This window comes from Carcharodon carcharias, chromosome 12 (assembly GCF_017639515.1).
Source record: "Carcharodon carcharias isolate sCarCar2 chromosome 12, sCarCar2.pri, whole genome shotgun sequence".
NCBI classification, from domain to species: Eukaryota; Metazoa; Chordata; class Chondrichthyes; order Lamniformes; family Lamnidae; genus Carcharodon; species Carcharodon carcharias.
In genome coordinates, this window is record NC_054478.1 from 146,823,752 (window position 1) to 146,849,758 (window position 26,007).

At 50.6% G+C, this 26,007-nt stretch overlaps 1 protein-coding gene across 1 annotated transcript in view; it reads left to right on the plus strand.

Annotated features, from left to right (window-relative positions):
* The window catches only part of ahr2 (aryl hydrocarbon receptor 2), a 172,537-nt gene extending 147,753 nt beyond the window's left edge, over positions 1-24,784 (plus strand). The window contains exons 6-11 of the mRNA XM_041201157.1: positions 5,143-5,282; positions 7,124-7,326; positions 8,380-8,489; positions 11,499-11,640; positions 12,825-15,003; positions 23,815-24,784. Coding sequence (XP_041057091.1) covers positions 5,143-5,282; positions 7,124-7,326; positions 8,380-8,489; positions 11,499-11,640; positions 12,825-14,988 — 2,759 coding nt within the window. The 3' untranslated portion in view covers positions 14,989-15,003; positions 23,815-24,784. The remainder of the gene's footprint in view (positions 1-5,142; positions 5,283-7,123; positions 7,327-8,379; positions 8,490-11,498; positions 11,641-12,824; positions 15,004-23,814) is intronic.
* The last annotated feature ends 1,223 nt before the right edge of the window (positions 24,785-26,007 follow it).

The following is a 26,007-nucleotide window of genomic DNA, read 5'->3' on the forward strand; positions in this document are numbered from 1 at the left end:
CGATTGACCCTGTCTCCACCACACTCTCAGACAGTGCATTCCAGACCCTAACCATTCGATTGAACCTGCCTCCACCACACTCTCAGGCAGTGCATTCCAGACCCTAACCATTCGATTGAACCTGCCTCCACCACACTCTCAGGCAGTGCGTTCCAGACCCTAACCATTCGATTGAACCTGCCTCCACCACACTCTCAGGCAGTGCATTCCAGACCCTAACCATTCGATTGAACCTGCCTCCACCACACTCTCAGGCAGTGCATTCCAGACCCTAACCATTCGATTGAACCTGCCTCCACCACACTCTCAGGCAGTGCATTCCAAACCCTAACCACTCGATTGACCCTGTCTCCACCACACTCTCAGGCAGTGCATTCCAGACCCTAACCAGTCGATTGACCCTGTCTGCACCACACTCTCAGGCAGTGCATTCCAAACCCTAACCACTCGATTGACCCTGTCTCCACCACACTCTCAGACAGTGCATCCCAGACCCAACCACTCGCGGCGTAAAGAGTTTGCCCTCATGTCTTTGTTGGTTTTTTTATGCCATTCACCTTGAGTCGGTGCCTTCTGGCTCTTTACCCTTCCACCAATGGGAACAGTTTCTCTCTATTCCCTTAAGGGTCCAGACCCCTTAAGATTTTGAGTGCTTCTATCAAATCTCCCCTCGATCTCTCTTCCAAGGAGGACAGCCCCGGCAGTCTTATCATTCCATGATGTAAGTATTGAGCCAGTTTAAAATTTTTCCTGTCCATTCACTAATGTGGATACCACTAGAAAAAACAAACATTTATTGCCCATCCCTAACTGCCCTTGAGAAGGTGGTGGTGAGCTGCCTTCTTGAACCGCTGCAGTCCATGTGGTGTAGGTACACCCACAGTGCTGTTAGGGAGGGAGTTCCAGGATTTTGACCCAGTGAAGGAACGGCGATATATTTCCAAGTCAGGATGGTGAGTGACTTGAAGGGGAACTTCCAGGTGGTGGTGTTCCCATGTCTCTGCTGCCCTTGTCCTTCTAGATGGTAGTGGTCATGGGTTTGGAAGGTGCTGTCTAAGAAGCCTTGGTGAGTTCCTGCAGTGCATCTTGTAGATGGTACACACTGCTGCTACTATGTGTCGCTGGTGGAGGGAGTGAATGTTTGTGGATGGGGTGCCGATCCTGCAGGGCCTCTTTGTCCTGGATGGTGTTGAGCTTCTTGAGTGTTGTTGGAGCTGCACTCGTCCAGGCAAGTGGGGAGTATTCCATCACACTCCTGACTTGTGCCTTGTAGATGGTCGACAGGCTTTATTGAGTCAGGAGGTGAGTTACTCCCAGCAGGAAACCTAGCCTCTGACCTGCTCTTGTAGCCAATGTATTTAAGTGGCTAGTTCAGTTCAGATTCTGGTTAATGGTAACCCCCAGGATGTTGATAATGGGGGATTCATTGATGGTAATGCTATTGAACATCAAGGGGCGATGGTTAGATTCTCTCTTGTTGGAGATGGTCATTTCCTGACACTTATGTGGCGCAAATGTTACTTGCCCCTTGTCAGCCCAAGCCTGGATATTGTCCAGGTCTTGCTGCATTTGGACATGGACTGCTTCAGTATCTGAGGAGTCACGAATGGTGCTGAACATTGTACAATCATCAGTGAACATCCCCACTTCTGACCTGATAATGGAAGGAAGGTCATTGATGAAGCAGCTGAAGATGGTTGGGCCGAGGACACTACCCTGAGGAACTCCTGCAGTGATGTCCTGAAGCAGAGATGATTGACCTCCAACAACCACAACCATTTTCCTTTGTGCTAGGTACGACTCTAAGAAGTGGAGAGTTCCCCCTCCCCCCCCCACCCCGATTCCCATTGGCTGTAGTTTTGCTAGGGCTCCTTGATGTTACACTTTGTCAAAAGCAGCCTTGATGTCAAGAGCAGTCACTCTCACCTCACCTCGAAAGTTCAGCTCTTTTCCCCATGTTTGAACCAAGGCGGTAATGAGGTCAGGATCTGAGTGACCCTGGGGAAACCCAAACTGGGCATCAGTGAACAGGTTATTGCTAAGCAAGTGCCGCTTGATAGCACTGTTGATGATCCCTTCCATCACTTTACTGGTGATCAAGAGTAGACTGATGGGGCGGTAATTGGCCGGGTTGGATTTGTCCTGTTTTTTGTGTACAGGACATACCTGGGCAATTTTCCACGTAGCCGGGTAGATGCCAGTGTTGTAGCTGTACTGGAACAGCTTGGCTAGGGGTGCGGCAAGTTCTGGAGCACAAGTCTTCAGTACTATTGCCGGAATATTGTCAGGGCCCATAGCCTTTGCAGTATCTAGCGCCTTCAGCCGTTTCTTGATGTCACATGGAGTGAATTGAATTGGCTGAAGACTGGCATCTGTGATGGGGACCTCCGCAGGAGGCCGAGATGGATCATCCACTCGGCACTTCTGGCTGAAGATTGTAGTAAATGCTTCAGCCTTATCTTTTGCTCTGATGTGCTGGGCTCCCCCATCATTGAGGATGGGGATGTTTCTGGAGCCTTCTCCTCCAGTGAGTTGTTTAATTGTCCACCACCATTCACGACTGGATGTGGCAGGACTGCAGAGTTTAGATCTGATTTGTTGGTTGTGTAATTGTTAGCTCTGTCTATCACTTGCTGCTTATTCTGTTTAGCACACAAGTAGTCCTGTGTTATAGCTTCACCAGGTTGACACCTCATTTTTAGGTATGCCTGGTGCTGCTCCTGACATGCCATCCTGCACTCTTCATTGAACCAGGGTTGATCCCCTGGCTTGATGCTAATGGTAGAATGGGGGATATGCTGGGCCATGAGGTTACAGATTGTGGTTGAGTACAATTCTGCTGCTGCTGATGGCCCACAGCACCTCATGGATGCCCAGTCTTGAGTTGCTAGATCTGTTTGAAATCTATCCTATCTGGCACAGTGGTAGTGACACACACCATGATGGACGGTATCCTCAATGTGAAGGTGGGACTTTCTCTCCACAATGACTGTGTAGTGGTCACTCCTACCGATACTGTCATGGACAGATGCATCTGCAGCAGGCAGGTTGGTGAGGATGAGGTCAAGTATGTTTTTCCCTCTTGTTGATTCCTTCACCACTTGCTGCATACCCAGTCTAGCAGCTATGTCCTTTAGGACTCGGCCAGCTTGGTCAGTGATGGTGCTACCGAGCTGCTCCTGGTGATGGACATTGAAATCCCCACCCAGAGTACATTCTGTGCCCTTGTTACCCTCAGTGCTTCCTCCAAGTGGTGCTCAGCATGGAGGAGCACCGATTCATCAGCTGAGGGAGGGCAGTACGTGGTAATCAGCAGGAGGTCTCCTTGCCCATGTTTGGCCTGATGCCGTGAGACTTCATGGGGTCTGGAGTCAATGTTGAGGACTCCCAGGGCAACACTGTCCCGGCTGTATACCACTGTGTCACCGCCACCTCTGCTGGGCCAGGACATCAGGGATGGTGATGTCTGGGGCATTATCTGTAAGATATGATTCCATGAGGATGACTATGTCAGGCTATGTCAGGTTTGACTAGCCCCTGAGACAGCTCTCCCAAGTTTGTCACAAGCCCCCAGATGGAGGAGGACTTTGCAGGGTCGACAGGGCTTGGTTTGCCGTTGTTGTTTCCGGTGCCTAGGTCAATGCCAGGTGGTCCATCCAGTTTCATTCCTTTTTATTGACTTTTTAAGGGGTTTGATACAACTGAGTGGCTTGCTGTCAGGTGAGAATGGCAAATGAGTGAACCAAATGGGGTTTTACAACAGTCGGCAATGGCTTCATAGGTTTCTAATCCCAGATTTTTATTTAATTCAAACTCCACCATCTGCCGTGGCGGGATTCAAACCGGGCTCTCTGGGTTGCTAGTCCAGTGACAATCCCGCTATGCCATCAGGTATGTGATAAGGTGTCATACCAAAGGCTATTGTGGAAAATAAACTTATGGTGTAGGGGGTAACATATTAGCCTGGAGAGAGGATTGGCTGGCTGGCAGAAAGCAGAGAGTATGCATAAATGGGTCTTTTCTGATTGGCAGGATGTGACGAGTGGTGTCCCACAGGGGTCTGCACTAGGGGCTCAACTTTTTACAATTTACATTAATGACTTAGTTGAGGGGAGCGAAGGCACAGTAGCTAAATTTGCAGATGGCATAAAGATAGGAAAGTATGTTTGCAGAAGACATGAGGAGTTTGCAGACTGACATAGATAGGTTGAGTGAGTGGGCAAAAATCTGGCAGATGGTGTATAATGTGGGAAAATGTGAAGTTGTTCACTTTGGTAGGAAAAATAGAAAAGCAGAGTATCACTTAAACAGAGAATGGTTGCAGAATTCCGAGGTGCTGAGCAACCTAGGTGTTCTCGTGCATGAGTCACAAGAAGTTAGTACATACAGCATGTAATAAATAGGCTAATGTGATGCTATCCTTTATTACGAGAGGAATTGAGCATAAAAGTAAAGATGTTCTGCTTCAGTTATACAGGGCATTGGTGAGACCACATCTCGAATACTGTGTGTAGCTTTGGTCTCCTTATTTAAGGAAGGATTAAATGTTAGAGAAAGTTCAGAAGAGGTTTATCAGATTGATACCTGGAATGAGTTGGTTGTCTTATGAGGAAAGGTTGGACAGACTGGGCTTGTTTCCACTGGAGTTTAGAAGAGTGAGGGGTGATTTGATTGAAGTTTACAAGATCCAGAACGGCCTTGACAAGATGGAAGTTAAAAGGATGTTTCCTCTTGTGGATGAGTCCAGAACTAGGAGGCACAGTTTTAAAATTTGGGGTCACCCTTTTAGGACAGAGACGAGGAGAATTTTTTTCTCTCAGAGGTTTGTCTGACTTTGGAACTCTCTGCCTCAGAAGGTGGGGGCGGGGTCGTTGAATATTTTTAAGGAGGAGGTAGATAGATTCATGTTAGGCAAGGGAATCAAAGGTTATCGGGGGTAGATGGGAATGTGGAACTCGAAACACAAACAGATCAACCACGATCTTATTGAATGGTGGAGCAGGCTCGAGGGGCCAAATGGCCTACTTCTGCTTCTATTCCATATTTTTGTATGTTCGTTGTGTGTTTCAAGCATTCCCTTTTATTTTAACCTCAAGAGTTTTCCATTTTACTTCATTAAACCCTCTCTCTTTCACGACCTAGGTGTTCCGGAGAACAGTAGCCTTTGCTCCTATATCGTCAATTACAATCCCCACGACTTACCACCTGAGAATTCCTCCTTCATGAAGAGGAACTTTATCTGCAGGTTCCGTTGTCTTTTGGACAATTCCTCTGGGTTCCTGGTAAGTAAATCTACGATCGTCTCCGCTCCCCTCTGCTTTTAAGTTTCTGTTCAAACTCTGGTCAAGCCTTTGGAAAGGCAGACGCTGTTAAAATTGGGAGGCTAAACGACTTGACCAGCCAACCCCAATTAAACTGGCTGAACAAGTTTACCTGGTGATTAACTTGAGCCTTGGGGACCAGGAGGATCTCTGATCTGTTTCCCGCTCAGGGCTCGTGGGTTAGGACATCGGATTGCTCTCCTTGACATTCCTGTACTGACAGGGGTTGGGTGGGAGATGAGTTGCTGCCACTCAGGCAGTCCAAGTGGAAAGTGGCGTTCGACTGAGGCCAGCCCTTGCAGCCCAAGGGTCTGCATCTCAACAACAACAACACCGCCAACTTGTATAGCACCTTTAACAGGAGCGCAGCATGAAACAAAATGTGACACTGAGCCATGTAAGGTAGACGTTGGCTCAGATGACCAAAAACTTAATCAAAGAAATAGTCATGTCTTGAAGGAGGGTAGAGGGGTGGAGAGGTTTAGGGAGGGAAGTCCAGAGCTCAAAGCCCCAGGCAGCCGAAGGCACGGCCGCCACTGGTGAAGTCATTCAAATCGGGGATGCTCAAAGAGACCAGAATTAGAGGAGAGCAGAGATCTTGGAGGGTTGGGGAGTTGGAGATTGCCAGAGGTAGGGGGCGGGGGAGGGGTGAGACCTTGGAGGGATTTGCAAACAAAGATGAGAATTTTAACATCAAGATGTTGCTTGGCTGGGAGCTAATGTAGGCCAGTGAGCACAGGAGGGATAGGGAATGGGACTCTATGTGGGTTAAGACACAGGCAGCAGAGTTTTGGATGACCTCAAGTTTATGGAGGGTAGAATGTGGGAGGTCAGCCAGGAGATCTTTAGAACAGTCGAATCAACAAGTAACAGGGGCATGAATGAGGGTTTCAGCAGCAGATGAGCGGAGGTGGGTGAAGTCGATAGGCGGGAATAGGTAGTCTTAATGATGGCATGGATATGAGGCCAGAAGCTCATCTCAGAATCAAAGACGACACTAAGGTTGGGAACAGCCTGGCTTAATCTCGGACTGTTGTCAGGAGATGGTTCCAATCATGGAACGATAAGCATAGAATGAGGCCATTCAGCCCAATGTGTCTATGCCAGCTCTTTGAAAGAGCTACAAATTAGACGCACTTCCCCCGCTCTTTCCCAACTCCACTGTACGTTTTTTTTAAAGTATTTATGCAATTCCCCCTTTTGAAAGTTCCTATCGAATCTACCTCCACCGCCCTTGCAGGCAGTACCTTCCGGATTGCTGTGTAAAACATGAATTCTCCTCATCCTCTCGCTGGCTGTTCTGCCAGAAAAACCACACAAGAGAAAAAAAGGGTTAAGGGTGACGTCCAAATGGGACAGAGGCCAGCAGGTTCCATTTCGTGGAAAAGACGGAGGCAAGATCAGAGAATGGTCCATCGCTGGTGAGCTCACTGGACCTAGCCAGGCAGCTGGCCAAGAGCAGCACTGATGGAGACTTGGGCGTTACCCACCCATCCTGCCCCCCATAGGAGGCAACTGCCCACTCTGGGTGCTCTGGTGGTGGGTATTGTGAAGCCAACAGGAGGGACAAGTCAAACTTGTCCTTGTGAGTGTGCGTACCTCACCCTCAAAGCAATCCAATCCAATGTAAACTCGACCTTTGTATATGCATGCTGTCCCCTTAAATTCCAGATGAATTGGGCTGGAGGAGAAGCCGCTCTCCTGTATTTGGGAGAACGTAAATATGTGCTCTGGGTTGGGACTGATGTACCTGGCCTTACATGGCCCTTGAGCTTATATCCATTAATCTGTGTCCATTGCAGACGCTGAGCTTTCAGGGGCGGCTGAAGTTCTTACACGGGCAGAATAAGAAAGCAGAGGATGGCGCCCCCATCCCCCCTCAGCTGGCCCTGTTCGCCGTGGCAACCCCTCTCCAGCCTCCGTCCATCCTGGAAGTGCGGACCAAGACGCTGATATTCCAGACCAAGCACAAATTGGACTTCACGCCGCTGGCATGTGACACCAAGTACGTTTGTGTGGGGGAGGGGCGAGGGTGGGGGAAGGTAACAGAGAGCATGTCGGTGGGGGGCGGTGGGGGGGGAAGAAGATACCGGGGAATTGGGGACACACTGGTAGCTGATACGAGATTGTGTAAATCTCCTGCTAGCCTTGGTATTGGCCTTCGGATTATGGTCGCATAGCGGTTATATTACTGGGCTAGTAATCCAGATGGGTCAGCTAATGACCCAACGACGTGAGTTCAAATCCTAGCACAGCTGTTGGGGGAATTTAAATTCAGCTAATTATATTTTTTAAAAACACTACTGTCGGTGATGTTGACCATCCAACTGGCAGACAGTTCATTAATGTCCCTGCACGGTCTGGCCTATATCATTTTAGACCCCCAGCAAGGTGCTTGACTCTTACCTGCCCTCCGAAATGGCCAAGCGAGACACTGCATTTCTTCCAGAAGACAGGTCACCACACCTCCTCGAGGGCAGTTAAAGGTGGGCAATAAATGCTGGCCTTGCCAGCAACTCCCACATCCCATATATGAATCCCACAGTTCTACCTGTCTTTCTTCGTTTCAGCTCAGGATCCTCAAATCCAATTGTCCTCCTCTGTTGCTCTCTCTGGAATGCCCTAACTCTCACTGGTGCAGCACTCTGCAGCTCTCCCGTCCCTCAGTGAGTATCCATTCCACACACGTGGACCTTCATGGCGAATGTCAGGAGGCTTCCCACCAGAATCTGCACAAGAGCGTGGTCAGCAAGAGTTGCTCTTTCAAAGTCAGGAGCAAGAATCCTGACTTTCCCCTCAAAAGTCCAGGGGGCAGAGAAGGCCAATACAATACCCAAAGGGAGCATGGACTAGGGATCTTAACCTCCTGATGCCAAAGAGGGTAGATCATTTACCCAGAAATAGGCCTTGACGAGGGAGGGGAGGTGTTGGGATTGGGGGCAATGGAGCGGGGAAAGGTGCTAGAGATGGACCTCAGTCACCTAGAGATAAGAGTGTGATAGGAATGCGCTATCTTGAATTGCTTAATTATGGGGTGCTCTCGTTTCGTTGTTTACAGGGCCAAGTTTGTTCTGGGTTACACAGAAATGGAGCTGTGCATGCGAGGTACAGGCTACCAGTTCATCCATGCTGCTGATATGACCTACTGTGCTGATAATCATGTGAGAAGTGAGTACAGAACCAAAACCACCTTTCACTTACATTGAGAATCGACGCGAGGTGGGGGGGGACCAAGGCCCATATTGCAGGACTACCCGGGTCCAGCAGCAACAAAAGACCAGCTGTAAGCAGGGTTTAGGTGATGTCAAGCTTGAGTTTGAAGCGTTTAAATATTATACAAGGAAGGAAGTGAGAATGAGATTGGAATAGCCATTTTAGAAAAGCGATAGTGGCGTTAGGTTGGTTAATGCTGTCTGTCACCTGTTTCCGTTTAATATACTCATTGATTTGCATTTACAGAAGACACAGGAGGACGAGAGTAAATTGCTCCTGTGGTACTATCATCATTCCACAAGAGGGAGGGATCTGCATAGCGAAACAGAGAGCTATCAATTTGCAATCTGTGCATTTGCAGCACACAGACACTGCTCACATGTGAACAGCTGATAACCTCAGCCTTCCTACAGCCTTCTCTTTATGTTTGCCAATTAAACCGGTCGTTATGTAGATTTCAGTGTTTGGCCTGATGTACCAACTAGCATATTGCGTAGCCCGGAGGGGTACAGATCACAAAGGGCTAGTGAACAAGACTGTATCTGGGTTACAGGGGAAACAGGTAAGCAGGCTGGTGAATGAGATGAATGGGACCATTGGAAGATGCTTCATTAAACAATGGGTGAGCGGGGGGGGGCAGGTCAGTATATTGGACAATCAGCAATAGTGCCATTAGCATGTGAGACTGAGTTCCAGAGGCCACTTTTGTCACTTTGGTGAAGTGACAATCGACTGTGGGGCGTTTAGCACTGGCTGTCAAATCCTTCCATGGTCTCTCTCCATTCTGTATCGAAGATCCTTCTCTAATGCTGGTCCACACAAGCCAAACCTTCCACCGTCTAACTCTGGATTTCTGCTTGTTCCTAGCTTCCGTCACTCTAGTTTCAGGGCAATCTCTCGGGCACGGGCGATACTTCTCTCGATAGTCCTCTTCCAAAAGCATTTGCTTCACTATTTCTATCCCTCTGCTTTCAAAATTGTCCAAAATAAGATTTGCACATTTTGCACTTTACCTTTGGACTTGCTCACCAAATTCCTCCACTTCCTGTTTAGTGCCTCTCCCTTGCAAAGTGTTCAGAGAGATTCTCCAGTACGCACCCGAGAGAGGACGTCAAGAATGCTCAAGCTTCTGGAATGCAAGTGACCTTTACGGCAGCCGTTGTCCACTCCGAGCCATCACCCCACCCCCACACTGCCCAGTCTGAGCCCCACTATCTCTGCCCAGCTCTGAGCCCTTCACTCCTCACTAGCCCCCTCCACCCACCCAGCCCCACGCCACCACAGCCCACCACCCCCTATCTCTGACTGAGCCTCCCTCGCCCAACTCCGACCCTCACTGTCAAACCAGTACAATATTGAGCCGTAAACTCCGAGCTCCCCCAGCGTCGGATTTGGAGGGGGGCTGCCCAATGCACTGGAGGATCCCTCTGGGGAGGTTCCCAGGTAAGGGTTTGCACACAGCAGTTGCCCAGAAGTGGCACACTTCCTCTGGGCAATTGCACGGCGCTGGAAGCAGTTTAAATCACACACTTCGGATGGTTCCAGGGTTATACTAATAGTTGCCCAGGAAACGTTAGAAAAATTAAAAGCTCTTCTAACTTCTGGGTAACTATTGCAAAGGCCCAGCCCCATTACCCCCAGGGCACTCCCCTCCCTCCAACTAACCATCCCCGCCCCACCCGTTAACCTCCCACTCCCACCACGAGGTCCCCCACCCGCACGGGACTCCTTACCCGCCAACCAAACGGCCCCACCCTCCAAATCCTTTTCAGTTCGCTTGGCCCGACAATTTCAATGGGACCTTTAAACTTAGCTGCTTTAAAAAGGGGTTGGGGAGTTGGGGGTATGTCCTCCTTCAATTTGACGCTGCTGGACTTCGGAGACAGATCCGCTTCTTGGATCTCGCTTGGCCTGAGCTGGAAGGTCGGGCAAGACAGGCACGGAAGAAATTTGGCGGAGGTAATTGGGCACGGAGTGGCAGTCTGATGCTAATTGCCGCACCGAGGAAGTTACGGCCCATAATATTTCCTCTAGCCGATGTTACTGATCCATTTTGTTTCTTGTAGTGTTGTGTGAACTAGATCCATAGAAAAATCAGATCAAGAGTCGGTAGTTAGGAAGGCAAATGCAATGTTGGCATTTATTTCGCGAGGACTAGAATATAAAAACAAGGATGTGCTTCTGAGGCTTTGTAAGGCTCTGGTCAGACCGCATTTAGAATATTGTGAGCAATTTTGGGCCCCGTATCTCAGGAAGGATGTGCTGGCCCTGGAGAGGGTCCAGAGGAGGTTCACGAGAACGATCCCAGGAATGAAAGGCTTAACATATGAGGAACGTTTAAGGACTTTGGGTCTATACTCGATGGAGTTTAGAAGGACAAGGGGGGATCTGATTGAAACTTACAGAATACTGAAAGGCCTGGATAGAGTGGACGTGGGGATGATGTTTCCATTAGTAGGAAAGACTAGGACCCGAGGGCACAGCCTCAGAGTAAAGGGAAGACCTTTTAGAACAGAGATGAGGAGAAACTTCTTTAGCCAGAGAGGGGTGAATCTATGGAATTCATTGCCACAAAAGGCTGTGGAGGCCAGGTCATTGAGTGTATTTAAGACCGAGATAGATAGGTTCTTGATGGTAAGGGGATCAAAGGTTACGGGGAGAAGGCGGGAGAATGGGTTTGAGAAACTTATCAGCCATGATTGAATGGCGGAGCAGACTCGATGGGCCGAATGGCCTAATTTCTGCTCCTATGTCTTATGGTCTAAGAATTAGCTAATGATGAATGGAATGGATTTCTTGAGTTTTTCTTGATTTGAACTTGTTGGGGAGAAATCTTGTTGGCTCAGCTGGCTAAGATTAGCTGGACTGGGTAGAGTCTGAACTGAGTGCAGCTGGTCTTTGGGAGGAGTGATTTGAAGGGGCCAGTAGCCTTGTCTCACCTCGCACTATGTTATCCTGTTTCAGTGATTAAAACTGGAGAGAGTGGAATGACTGTGTTCAGACTGCTGACCAAGCAAAACAGTTGGGTTTGGGTTCAGGCGAATGCTCGGCTGGTTTACAAAGGTGGTCGACCCGACTCCATCATCAGCAAGCAAAGACCCTTGACGTAAGTGCATGCTTCGTGGAATGTCAAATTGTTCCTTGGGTCAGCATTTCATTTTGATTTGCTCTTGCGCGACAGGTTAGAGAGTCTGACATTATGTGGCACGCGCTGGCGCTTGTTAGCAATCGACACAGAGAATTGGGTGGCTTGCGAGTAGCCTGTGGTGCTATTCACTAGTTTCCCAATGGGAGGGAAGACCTTGGAATGCTGGGTTTGTTAGAGCAAAAAGAAGAGTGTTAGTTTGGGGTGGGGGATGGTGCCTTCTTGCCTCTGGATTAACACCAGCGAACAAAGGGGTAAGGAACCCTGAAAAAGCGCATGCTTGTTTCTTCTACCTGTATTTTTCCCCCCGACCCCCACCCCTGCCAAGTTTCCTGCGGAGATCCTGTGATCCATTTAGGATTCTCGGGCAAGCCATACCGCTAGCTGTCCCAGGCAGCTCCTATCCTTGATCATCCAGAGAAAAAAAGAAAGAGTCAAGGGGCCAAGAGCTCCCCTTTCCTTCGATGGAGACTCTACAACTATTGGGTTGCAGTGTCCAAATAATGGGTCTTTCACTTAGGACTGGGATGAGGAATTTCTTCACTCAGGGGGTGGTGGCTCTTTGGGATTCTCTACCCCAGAGGGCTGTGGAGGCTCAGTCATTCAGGAGTGAGATCGATGGATCTTTGGATGCTCTGAGGATCGAGGGGTATGGAACCCGGGCCGGAAGGTCAGCCATGACCTTGTTGAATGGTGGAGCAGGCTTGAGGGGCAGAATGGCCCGCTTCTGCTCCTGGTTCTCACGTTCTGTAAGCAAGCTGGTGAGGACACCAGGAGCAGGAGTGGGCCCTTTGACCCTTCGAACTGCTCCGCCATTCAATGAGATCATGGCTGATCTCACCCGCATGCTTATGTTGGACCTGAGTTGTGCCTATCCCAGGGCAGGTTTGATGGGATGGAAATCTGATGTAAGAGGTTTCCTCACTGCGTCTGAAATCTGAGCAACTGGGAAAAATTCTCTCCTGAAGTCTTGATTCCATTGGTACGTTCTGGGCCAGACTCCAGAATCCAGACTCCAGGGGTCTCCAATCCGCTGTGGTAGCTGCTCATTGTGAGCACTGTTTGGCTGCAAGCTACACAGGTACTAGCCTAAGTTAGTAAAAACAGCAAGTAACGTGTCTCTCTGTGCACCAATTTATCCTCAGGAATGAAGAAGGGGAGGAACACTTTCGGAAAAGGTCCATGCAGTTGCCGTTCAATTTTGCCACAGGAGAGGCAGTTCTATACGACGCCAATGCATTGCTTTTGGGGCATCTGGATTCATGCCGGGCTAAAGGAGCGGGTGGCAAGAAGGTCTCCACAGGGGCAAATGGCACCGACCGTAAAAACGGGATCAACCCTGGTTCGATTCTGGGCGCCATGATGGTTCAGAACCCGTCGGTGTATGCTTCGCACAGCGAATCAAAGTTTAGCATTGACGATGTCTTTGCCAGCGACTTTGCCGTTTTAAACGTGCCCGGCGATTTCTGGCAGCAAGCCAATAGTGGAAAAAACTCTTCGGAACAGGGGGAGATGAACCTTGATCAGGACGATCCACTTTCCACCATAATGGATATTCTGTCTCAGAAGAGCACTGATGAAAATGACCTCTGCAACACTCTGGGAAACCTGGACGTAGACGTGGAGAACAAAGAGTTGGAGCAATGGGAGGAGACTTTAATGAAAATGGACAACACTGCGATCCCAGATGATTTCAATGATATCCTCGCCTCCGATTTTATATTGTCGTGCGTTGAGGACATGCTGACAAAAGAGAGTTCGAAAGCGAATCAATTCCCAGAGGACAGCTTCGACCCAATGCAAGTAAACTTAATGGGGACCAGCCAACAAAACCCATTTGGGTTTGACACCCAGAACTCGGCAATGCCTGGCTGTCAAAATCCAGTGCCACTTGGCTACCAGGATTCAATGGTGCCTAATCCCCAGACCCCAATGATACCTTGCCCCCAGACCCCAATGGTGCCTAATCCCCAGACCCCAATGATACCTTGCCCCCAGACCCCAATGGTGCCTAATCCCCAGACCCCAATGATACCTTGCCCCCAGACCCCAATGATGCCTGGCCCCCAGACCCCAATGATACCTGGCCCCCAGACCCCAATGATGCCTGGCCCCCAGACCCCAATGATGCCTGGCCCCCAGACCCCAATGATGCCTGGCCCCCAGACCCCAATGATACCTGGCCCCCAGACCCCAATGATGCCTGGCCCCCAGACCCCAATGATGCCTGGCCCCCAGACCCCAATGATGCCTGGCCCCCAGACCCCAATGATACCTTGCCCCCAGACCCCAATGATGCCTGGCCCCCAGAGCCCAATGATGCCTTGCCCCCAGAGCCCTATGGTGCCTACAGCACAGAATCCGATGCTGCTTGCCCCCCAACACCCAGCAGTCTCTGGGTCACAGGACGCAATGCCATTTGGACTCCAAAATTCAAGCCTGAATGAAATGCAACCTGGGGTCCAGAACGCGCTGGGACCTTCCTTGCAGAATCCCCTCGCAATGAGCGTACGTAGCCGTCCTAACCCACAGAGTTTCCTTTCGCATAGCCCCCAAAAACAAATCACCTGTACCCCGGAGAGGATGAGCTGCACAGAGCAAGTCAACATGGAGAAGGTGCCAGCCCTGCGGTCGCTAAAGAGGAACCTGCAGCAATCCACGCTGCAAAGACCCCGGTACTCGGAGTTATCGGGGCAGCTGAAGGTTCAGCCTTTGAGTGACCCACTGCAGCAGGTGCCACAGTGGCCGCTGCCAATGCAGAACGGGCAGCAGGATCCCGCCCAGCCATACCAAGCGCAAGATTGCTTGAGCCACCAAGCGCCGGAGTCGTCTTGCAGGTTGACGCAAGCCTCACAAGACAGGGTTTCCACAGCTTGTTACCTGGACCAAAGCAACAGTGACCAGCTCCCGTACAGCTGCAATGTGGCAGCCCAGCAGCGGACCACAGTGAGCCAATTCCTGATGGGGTTGCCCCCCAGCACTGCCAGCAGCTGCATGTTTGCGTCCTGTCAATACCAGGACCACGGCGAATCTCTCGTCAGAACCGGACTGTCGTTCGTCGATAGCAGCCCCCTCACTCCTCCGCCCCCCTACAGTAAACTTAAAGTATCTCCCAATCACAGCCCCTTACAGGCAACCAGTTACTACGAGAAGGACCCTGTCAGTTCTGTGATAGGTTCCTCAGCTGTCCCCAATGGAGAACTGAACACTTACAACACCTCATGTCAATTCGAGCCAAATTTCTCACCCCTACCGATTACTGAGAATTCCGCCTGTCAAATTCCAACAGGTCAGGCACCTTGGAATTAGGACATTTGACTCAAGGTGAGGACAGAGTTTCTACCTGGATAGTAAACCGTAGATATTTAATAATTAGCCCATTCAAACCCATAGCTGTATCACTTTCAGGCTGTGATGTTGCTTGTGATGGTACGTTTTAAGGAGGAGAGCGTTCTACTGGTTGTCTGGCCCGTGTGAATGGAGGTTTTGGTTCAAGTCTCCCCAGTAGCAGCTCCTCCAGGTTATGAAATTGCTGGGTTCAAAATGAGTCATTAAAAAAAAAAAAATTCTAGTTTTGAATCACTGGCGTGACCCTGCTGAGGCCAGGATTCTCGCTACGTAGGTTGGGATGGGGTGGGGGGTGGTGCAGACGTCTCCGGGCCTTAGTCAGACCTGTGGTTAAAATGAGAAGGGACCTTCCCACTGAAGTCCCATGTTAACATGCCTTGGGGCGCAGCAATGCCGGATGCGTCATCCCACTCCCTGCCAAGTCCGGACCCTTGTTTCAGGTACCTGTTTGACAGTGTTGGCTCTGTCTTGCTGCTAAGCCAGCGGCTTGAAAGCTTTGGACCAAGGCTAAACACTGAAATGCCTCTTTGCAGCAAATGGTGCAAAAGATTCAAAGTGGGGAGAGGAGAAATGTAGACAATTACCTCAGAGCGAAACAGCAGGCAAGAGCGCACTGTGGTGAATAGACAAAGCTGGGGAAAGAAAATTGCATTAAAACGAGAAAGTGGACCAGCTCGGTGGGTACAAGGGCAGAATGTCAAAAGTTGTGCAGGGAATAACTGTCCACTCTCCAACAGTAATCTCGGTGGCCATTCACACTGAGCTCCCTTCCTAAAACCCTACCCCGACCCTGATCCTAACCCTAACCCTAACGTAGCCATGGAAGAGAGCTTGCCAATGCTTCACCCCATCCTTCAAACCTGCCTCTCGGTGCCGTTACCAGAGATGAACAAAACTCTCTGTCCAATACATCTTTGCTTCTCAGGAATTGGGGAGGTGTGGTGAAAGAGATAGGAGGAGAGGGGGAAGAACCCTCCTAGCATAAAATAAACCAAAAAAAGGGAAAAATAAATAAATAAACAAACAATGTGTTAAGCAAGGCACAATAATAAATGAAAAACTAGAAAAAAATGATCAAGTGCTGTGTGAGGAAACTATAACTCTGTAAAACAAATGTGGGAAAATATTTATAAAGTGTAATCCCGAGGAATTTTGTCATTAATATAGATTTACATTTTATGGTGCCTTCTCATATGCTATGAAACATGAATTACTTTTGAAGTATGAATGTAAGCTCATTAATTTTCACAAGGATGTGTAGCCACTATTGTTATGCAGGTAAGTCCCTCAGCCAGTTAGCCATCAGTAAGTGACCATAAAAGATAATGAGATGAACCACCACTTGTTCTGGTTTGGATTCTATTGAGAGATAAGGAAGAGAAGCTTTGCTCTAACATCTGAGCCAGAGGCCAACACCAACCAAATTGTGGCACTCCCTCAGTACTGACCCCCTGACAGTGCAGCACTCCCTCAGCACTGAACGTCTGACAGTGCAGCACTCCCTCAGTACTAACTCTCTGACAGTGCAGCACACCCTCAGTACTGACTCTCTGACAGTGTAGCACTCCCTCAGTACTGACCCCCTGATGGTGCGGCGCTCCCTCAGCGCTGACCCTCCAACAGTGCAGCTCTCCCTCAGCGCTGACCCTCCAACAGTGCAGCTCTCCCTCAGCATTGACCCTCTGACAGTGCGGCACTCCCTCAGTACTGACCCTCTGACAGTGCGGCACTCCCTCAGTACTAACCCTCTGACAGTGCAGCTTTCCCTCAGTACTGACCCTCTGACAGTGCAGCACTCCCTCAGTACTGACCCTCTGACAGTGCGGCGCTCCCTCAGCACTGACCCTCTGACAGTGCGGTGCTCCCTCAGCACTGACCCTCCAACAGTGCAGCTCTCCCTCAGCACTGACCCTCTGACAGTGCGGCGCTCCCTCAGTACTGACCCTCTGACAGTGCAGCTTTCCCTCAGCACTGACCCTCCGACAGTGTGGCGTTCCCTCAGCACTGACCCTCCAACAGTGCAGCTCTCCCTCAGCACTGACCCTCTGACAGTGCGGCGCTCCCTCAGTACTGACCCTCTGACAGTGCAGCTTTCCCTCAGCACTGACCCTCCGACAGTGCGGCGCTCCCTCAGCACTGACCCTCCAACAGTGCAGCTCTCCCTCAGCACTGACCCTCTGACAGTGCGGCGCTCCCTCAGTACTGACCCTCTGACAGTGCAGCTCTCCCTCAGTACTGACCCTCTGACAGTGCGGCGCTCCCTCAGCACTGACCCTCCAACAGTGCAGCTCTCCCTCAGCACTGACCCTCTGACAGTGCGGCGCTCCCTCAGTACTGACCCTCTGACAGTGCAGCTCTCCCTCAGTACTGACCCTCTGACAGTGCGGCGCTCCCTCAGTACTGACCCTCTGACAGTGCGGCGCTCCCTCAGCACTGACCCTCCGACAGTGCGGCGCTCCCTCAGTATTGACCCTCTGACAGTGCGGCGCTTCCTCAGCACTGACCCTCCGACAGTGCGGCGCTCCCTCAGTATTGACCCTCTGACAGTGCGGCGCTCCCTCAGTACTGACCCTCTGACAGTGCGGCGCTCCCTCAGCGCTGACCCCCCAAAGGTGCGACGCTCCCTCAGTACTGACCCTCTGACAGCGTGGCGCTCCCTCAGCACTGACCCTCCGACAGTGCGGCGCTCCCTCAGTATTGACCCTCTGACAGTGCGGCGCTCCCTCAGTATTGACCCTCTGACAGTGCAGCGCACCCTCAGTACTGATCCTCCGACAGTGCGGCGCTCCCTCAGCGCTGACCCCCCGATGGTGCGGCACTCCCTCAGCGCTGACCCTCTGACAGTGCGGCGCTCCCTCAGTACTGACCCTCTGACAGTGCGGCGCTCCCTCAGTACTGACCCTCTGACTGTGCAGCGCTCCCTCAGTACTGACCCTCTGACAGTGCGGCGCTCCCTCAGTACTGACACTCTGACTGTGCAGCGCTCCCTCAGTACTGACCCTCTGACAGTGCGGCACTCCCTCAGTACTGACCCTCTGACAGTGCGGCGCTCCCTCAGCGCTGACCCCCCGATGGTGCGGCACTCCCTCAGCACTGACCCTCTGACAGTGCGGCACTCCCTCAGCACTGACCCTCTGACAGTGCGGCGCTCCCTCAGCGCTGACCCTCCGACAGTGCAGCACTCCCTCAGTACTGACCCTCCGACAGTGCAGCACTCCCTCAGTACTGACCCTCCGACAGTGCAGCACTCCCTCAGTACTGACCCTCTGACAGTGCGGCACTCCCTCAGTACTGACCCTCTGACAGTGCGGCACTCCCTCAGTACTGACCCTCTGACAGTGCGGCACTCCCTCAGTGCTGACCCCCCCCGACAGTGCGGCTCTCCCTCATCGCTGACCCTCGGACGGTGTGGTGCTCCTTTAGTGCTGACCCTCTGACAGTGCAGCGCACCCTCAGCGCTGACCCTCCGATGGCGTGGTGCTCCCTTAGTGCTGACACCCCGACACTGCAGCGCTCCCTCGACGCTGACCCTCCGATGGCGTGGCGCTCCCTTAGCGCTGACCCCCCCGACAGTGCGGCGCTCCCTTAGCGCTAACCCTCTGACAGTGCGGCGCTCCCTCAGCACTGACCCTCTGACAGTGCGGTGCTCCCTCAGCACTGACCCTCTGACAGTGCGGCGCTCCCTCAGCACTGACCCTCTGACAGTGTGGCGCTCCCTCAGCACTGACCCTTCAACAGTGCAGCACTCCCTCGGCTCTGACCCCCCAATGATGCAGTACTCCCTCAGCGCTGACCCTCTGACAGTGCGGTGCTCCCTCAGTACTGACCCTCTGACTGTGCAGCGCTCCCTCAGCGCTGACCCTCTGACAGTGCGGCGCTCCCTCAGTACTGACCCTCTGACAGTGCGGTGCTCCCTCAGTACTGACCCTCCGACAGTGCGGCGCTCCCTCATTACTGACCCTCTGACAGTGCGGCGCTCCCTCAGCGCTGACCCCCCCCGACAGTGCGGCACTCCCTCAGTGCTGACCCTCCGACGGCGTGGTGCTCCCTTAGTGCTGACCCTCTGACAGTGCAGTGCACCCTCAGCGCTGACCCTCCGATGGCGTGGCGCTCCCTTAGCGCTGACCCCCCAACAGTGCGGCGCTCCCTTAGCGCTAACCCTCTGACAGTGCGGTGCTCCCTCAGCACTGACCCTCCGACAGTGCAGCACTCCCTCGGCTCTGACCCCCCGACACTGCAGCGCTCCCTTGGCGCTGACCCTCCGATGGCGTGGCGCTCCCTTAGTGCTAACCCTCCGACAGTGCGGCGCTCCCTCTGTACTGACCTCCCGACAGTGCAGTGCTCCTTCGGCTCTGACCCCCCGACAGTGCGGCGCTCCCTCAGCGCTAACCCTCTGACAGTGCGGCGCTCCTTCAGTACTGACCCTCTGACAGTGCGGCCCTCCCTCAGAGCTGACCCCCTGACAGTGCGGCACTCCCTCAGCACTGACCCTCCAATGGCGTGGCACTCCCTCAGCGCTGACCCCCCGACAGTGCAGCGCTCCCTCAGTGCTGACCCTCCGACAGTGCGGCGCTCCCTCAGTACTGACCCTCCGACAGTGCGGCGCTCCCTCAGCGCTGACCCTCCGGCGGTGTGGCGCTCCCTCAGCGCTGACCCTCCGGCGGTGCGGCGCTCCCTCAGCGCTGACCCTCCGACAGTGCGGCGCTCCCTCAGTGCTGACCCTCCGACAGTGCGGCGCTCCCTCAGTGCTGACCCTCCGACAGTGCGGCGCTCCCTCAGTGCTGACCCTTCGGCGGTGCGGCGCTCCCTTAGTGCTGACCTCCGACAGTGCGGCACTCCCTCAGTGCTGACCCTCCAACAGTGGGGCACTCCCTCGATACTGACCCCCCGACGGTGCGGCACTCCCTCGGCGCTGACCCTCCGGTGGTGCGGCGCTCCCTCAGCACTGACCCTCCGGTGGTGCGGCGCTCCCTCAGCACTGACCCTCCGGTGGTGCGGCACTCCCTCAGCACTGCACTGCATCTTGGATTACATGCCAAACCCCCACTGTCGAGGTGGAAGCCACAAGCAGCTGTTACGTAGCTCAAACTCACCAACGATGCCGTAGTTTACGGTCACCTTAATCACAAATGCTGGTGTGCAAAACATTATTTTTGCCTTGGAATAATTTTTGCCTCTTTCTTTGTAAACTGTTTGGGTGGTTGACACTTTCCTTTGCCCACCTTAGACAGGAACAATCAGATTTGTTTGTGGCACTTATTCTGCCACCCTGTCTGAGATGAGTTAACACAGACCAGGGATCACCCCTGACCTTTCTCCTTAACTGCCCTGCATTTTCAAAATGTATTTCTAAAACTGTATATACCCTTGCAGGTTTCATACCCTTCCCTAATCGTAGGTTGCAGTGCATCATCTGGAGTGGGCAGGGTACCAGGGGCCCAAGGTGTTGGGGTGAAGTGACTCCTTTCTCCCCATTTCAATTCTCCCCCTTTCTCCACTCCAAGACGTTGCTCCTTCCCTGGGGTGTGCTCTAACTTGAGTTAGCTCCAGTGAGTTGCCCATGAGCTTGTCTTCTTGTGTGACCTGGACACACAGCGTCGGCAGTCTCGTTGCAGTGCTCCAGGTGGATCCGATCTTGCGCTCAGCCCAATGTTCACTTGTATGTACACTCTCCAAAGAGGGGGAGCTGATCATGATTAATTTCCATCTGCCTCCCTCCTTAGTCCACTTGCCCAAGCCTCCATTGTAACTTCTGTTGCTGAAGCTCATTGATAACAGTTTTGGCTCCTTTTTGTAAATAGGGATATTATGCTACATCATTTTAAAACTGTAACAAAACTGGTATATATTTATAAAAGGAAAGGATTGACTGGCTGGAACTCTCTTCCCTTGAGAAAAGAAGGCTGAGGGGCTGACCCAATAGAAACTTTTAAAATGATGAAAGTTTTGAATAGAGAGGATACAGAGAGAGTGTTCCCTCTTGTGGGGAAGAGCGTAACTAGAGACCATCAATAGAAGATAGTCACCAAGAAATCCCATTAGGGAATTCAGAAGAAACTCTTTCACCCAGAGAGTGGGGAAAATGTGGAACTTGCTACCACACAGGGAGCGGTTGAAGCGAATAGTACAGATGTATTTAAGGGTAAGATAGGCGAGCAGAAGAAGGAGAAGTGATGGGTGGGGGGGGAGGGGTTAACAATGATCGAGTTAGTTGAGAAAAGCTGGGAGGAGGCTCGAGTGGAGCTTCAACACTAGCATAGACTGGGCCGCATGGTCTTTCTCCTATCGCCTACGTAATCCTACGTGTGTGATGTAGAGATATGTGAAATTGGAGAGCTGTGTTTGTCACATAATCCTACTTTAGAAAGGGAGAAACACCTGACTTAGTGCCTCTTGGGTGCCCTTGGATACCATGTTTTTGTTGTGATTAGTGCTGGCATGGCACCAGATGTTGCTCCTGCTCCTGCCCCCCTCCTCCTCCTGTCCTCATCAGATTCCAGCAAGTTCATGAGTGGAGGTGGCGCCTAGCAGGAGCATTCTACATCCGTGACATCACCCGGGTGGAATTTTACAATGAGGAAATGGACTACCTTTAACTCATCACTTCAAAACCATGGGGAGTAGGATGATAGAGGCTGACTCAGACTCTGAATGCCTAGCATCTTCACATTACTCCTTTGCTTGTAGGCCCATTTAATCTCCCATGGGCCCATACAACAAAAAATTACATTTATATCGAGGCTTTAATGTAATAAAGCATCCCCAGGTGCTCCACAAGAAACAGTATAAAACAAATTTTGACACCGACCCACATTAGGAGCTGTTAGGACAGGTGGTGAAAAGCTGTGTCAAAGAACTAGGTTTTAAGGCATGGCTTAAAGGAACAGAAAGGGGTAGAGAGATTTAGTGGGGGGGGGGGGTGGGTGGAATTGTGGAGCTGAGGGCTCAGGCAGCTGAAGGCATGGCCACCAAAGAGGGAGTGATTAAAATTGGGAATGCACAAGAGGGCAGAATTGGAGGCACGAAGATATCTCGGATGGTTTTGGGGCTGGAGGAGATTACAGAGATAGGGAGGGGCAGGGGGTGTGAGGCTATGGAAGGATTTGAAAACAAGGACAAAAATGTTAAAATCAAGGCTTTCCTTAACGGGGAGCCAAGCACAGGGGTGATCGAGGGACGGAGCTAGCTGTGAGTTAAGACCCGGGCAGCAGAGTTTTGGACGATCTCAAGTTTACGGAGGGTGGAATGTGGGAGTCCTGTGTTGACATAGTAAAGTCTAGAGGGCGTGAAGGCACAGTTGAGAGTTTCAGCAGCAGATGAGCTGAGACTGGGGTGAAGCCAGGTGATGTTCCAGAGGTGGGAATAGGCAGCCTTAGTGACGGCATGAATATGAAGCCAGAGGCTCAACTCGGGATCAACTGTGACGCCAAGGTTGTGAACCGACTGGCTTAACCTCAGACTGTTGCCAGGGAGAGGGACAGAGTCAGGAGCTAAGGAACGGAGTTTGCAGTGGGGATTGAAAACAGTTTTCCCAATATTTAATTGGAGGAAATTTCTGCTCATCCAGTACTGGATGTCAGATAAGCAGCCTGATAAACTAGCAACGTTGGATGAGTCGAGTGAGGTGGTGGTGAGTTGAGCTGGGTGTTTTCAGCGTACGGGTGAAAGTTAACGCCATGCTTTTGGATGATGTCACTGAGGGGAAGAAATTAAGCATGAAACACCCAATATTCAGAGCATGGACCTCTGGCAATTTCTCTCATATTCAAGAACACAAGAAATCGGAGCAAGAGTGGACCACGCGGCCCATTGAGCCTGCTCCACCATTCATGGCTGATCTTAGGTTTCAATTTCATTTTCCCGCCCACTCCCCATATCCCTTAATTCCCTGAGAGACTAAATATCTGTCTATCCCAACCTTAAACCTATTCAACAAAGGAGCATGATATATTACAATGGTAGTATAAGGGTGTTCGGCAGATTAAGGGTTAATGTGGGACTGGAGAACAGTACTGCCCACGGTATGATGTAAAGAGTCACATGGTGGTAGACTGTGGAGTAGAACCTGGAAGGAGCTGACATAGAGACAGCACCAATGATTGGCAGCTCCTTGGATATGTATATAGTTATCAATTACCAATAAATGGTTTATGTTTAACCATACAAGTCTCCAGACATCTTCATGGTTACCAAACAGCATCCTCAACCCTCTGGGGTAGAGAATTCCGAAGATTCACATCCCTTCGGGTGAAGAGATTTCTCCTCATCTCGGTCCTAAATGATCGGCCCCTTATTCTGAGACTAGTTCTAGATTCCCCTGGCCAGCGGAGACAATCTCTCAGCGTCCACCCTATCAAGCCCTTTCAGAATCCTGTCTGCTTCTATGCAATCACCTCTCATTCTTCTAAACTCCAGAGAATATGGGCTCAATTTACTCAGCCTCTCGTCATAGGACAACCCCCTCATCCCAGGGACCAATCTAATGAACCTTCATGTAACCACCTCCGATGCAGGTATACCCATTCTACATTCCACCCCACTACAGTGGGGTTGGGCCATCTTACTGCGGCTCTGATATTTCTCTAGGGTGCTTCCTTTGATAGGGATAATTTGGAAGCGTTTTTGAGATGCTACTGAGGGACGCCTGTAAGGTGTCCTACAAATTCAGGCCCTGCTTATCAATGTTGCCTGCCCCTTTGTGGGAATGGCAAAGCCTTTCTCGTTTCAAACATTTACCTCCTGGGACACCTCAAATCTTCATAACAACGTTTCCAATTCCTCCAACAGGGAGAAGCTTCAAGCTGAGGAAGTGGAACACTGGGCACCCTCCTGCTTTGTTTGCTGAGAGCACTGGGCTGGTCAACTCTTGTGACTTGTTTGGACCGGGGAAGGCCGAACCTAAACCTTTGACAGTGTTTAGTGTATAGTGCTGAAGCCCCAACAGACAAGCGTTCGACCCAAGTCGCACGTTCATTGTAACCTCATGCTATCATATCTCAAGTATCATGGTGTCGCCAACTACAGTTCCTTGGTGATCGATTTTCTATTGCTCTGTAAAAAGATATTAACTTTTATATTTTTGTATAAAAAATGCAGCGTGTTTTTTTTTTGAGTTGACGTTTCTGATATAATCATGAGCCATTTTTCTTAGTGGCGATCACAGTTTTTAAGCACACTGCACACCATTGTGGCTGCTCTGTGCGTTGGAAGCCTTATGATGAAGGAGATCATTCCCAAGGAGCTGCCTTCTACTGAGGATTTCATTTTAACCAATTGCTAAGTATTAATTGAAAGACAGAGACATTCACCGTGGAGCATGGGCACCCAGAGACTGAGGTGCAATGGCCAGAGAGGAATATTACAGCTTGTTTGTACACCAACAGGAGCTGTCCATCGGATAAGTGACTCACTTGGTGTTTCACTCTGAATCTTCTGAAGTTGGGACATAATTCTTTTTTTAAAGAAAAATGTTTAAAAAAAACATTTCAACTTTTTGAGCTATTTACGTATTAAATCAATACTTTACAAAAAAGATTTGTGTATAACGCAGCATATGAAAAAGTGTTTCGATATTATAAATGTCACAATACAGAACCTATTTGTTATTCTGCTGAGCAGCTGCATCACCCTTGGCCCTTTGCAGCTCTTGTATGTTAGCACTCAATATATTGGTGCCTTTCACTTAAATGTCATGTAGTTTTATTATGTGTCTAAACACAGTTGGCTGTCGATAAATTGTATTTTTTTTTGCTTAAAATTAAAAACATTTTTGTAATCCTTTGTCCTACCCCACCCCACCCCCCCACCCACCCTCCCATTAAAACTTTTCTTTTTTAAAGGAATATGACACGAATGGGTCTGTGTTTTATTTTGAATGTCATTGTTAAGGTACATTTAACTATTGAATTCTTCCCACCTGTTGGACGTCTAGTGACTCTGCTCCATTCGCTCATTTGCTTTGAGTTGTGTGTGTCTTTCTCCCTTCCTCTCCTGAATGTACTGGGTTTTTCCCTGCTGGGTGGGGCTTGGATCTGGCTTCCCTCTGATATCTTCGCTCTAATAGCTACCAGCTCTCCAGGCAGGACCCTGTACCGTGTGTGCCAGCAGGCTATGTGCCTGGGAGATGCCAATGCCGCAAAGCTTCATCTTGGCGTTGCCTAATGTCTAGACACTGACAACGTTCAGCAGGGGAAACTGGTCAGTTGAAGAGGGGAAGAAGCCCAGATTGACTGTTCCCACCATAGTCCAGAAATGTCAATTGAAGTGCCCCTCCCTACATCCTTCAGATGAGGTAAGGATATGCATATATACACATACACACATCATATATATAATATATATATATATGATATAAGGTTACCCTTTTAAGGCAGCGATGAGGGAGAATTTCCTCTCGCTCTGTTTTGGGATTCTCTTCCACAGAGAGCAGTGGCAGCTGGGACATTGAATATATTCTAGGCTGAGTTAAGACAGATTTTTGATTTAATTCAAGGGTTTTGGGGGAGCAGGCAGTAAAGTGGTGTTGAGGTCACATCTGATCATCCAATCTTATTGAATGCTGGAGCAAGCTTGAGGGGCCGAAAGGCCCTCTCCTGCTCTTAGTTCTTGTTATTTTTTCCCTTACGTCCTTATTGTTATCACTCAGAACGGACTGGCGATCAGACCTATGTTCGCGTTGTACACGCGTCCTTTCTCTCCTCTCTCCAACCTTTCCCCACCCCCTTCCATCAGGAGAAGGTGTGAGTTGAGATTAGGGGAAAGACTCACCCAGGCTCCAGCCAGTGAGAGGTCACAAAGCAGGGGTAGAACGTAGCGTCTAGGCTTGGTACCGCATTCCGTTGCTAGCTGCTGTCTCCTTCCAATATCATGTAGCCCCTATCCCTCCCAGCATCACCTCCATACTTTCATAATCGCTTTCATGGTCCCATCCACCAACTGCCCAGTTCCCCTTGCTGACCCTCCATCTCTCTTGAGTGTTTA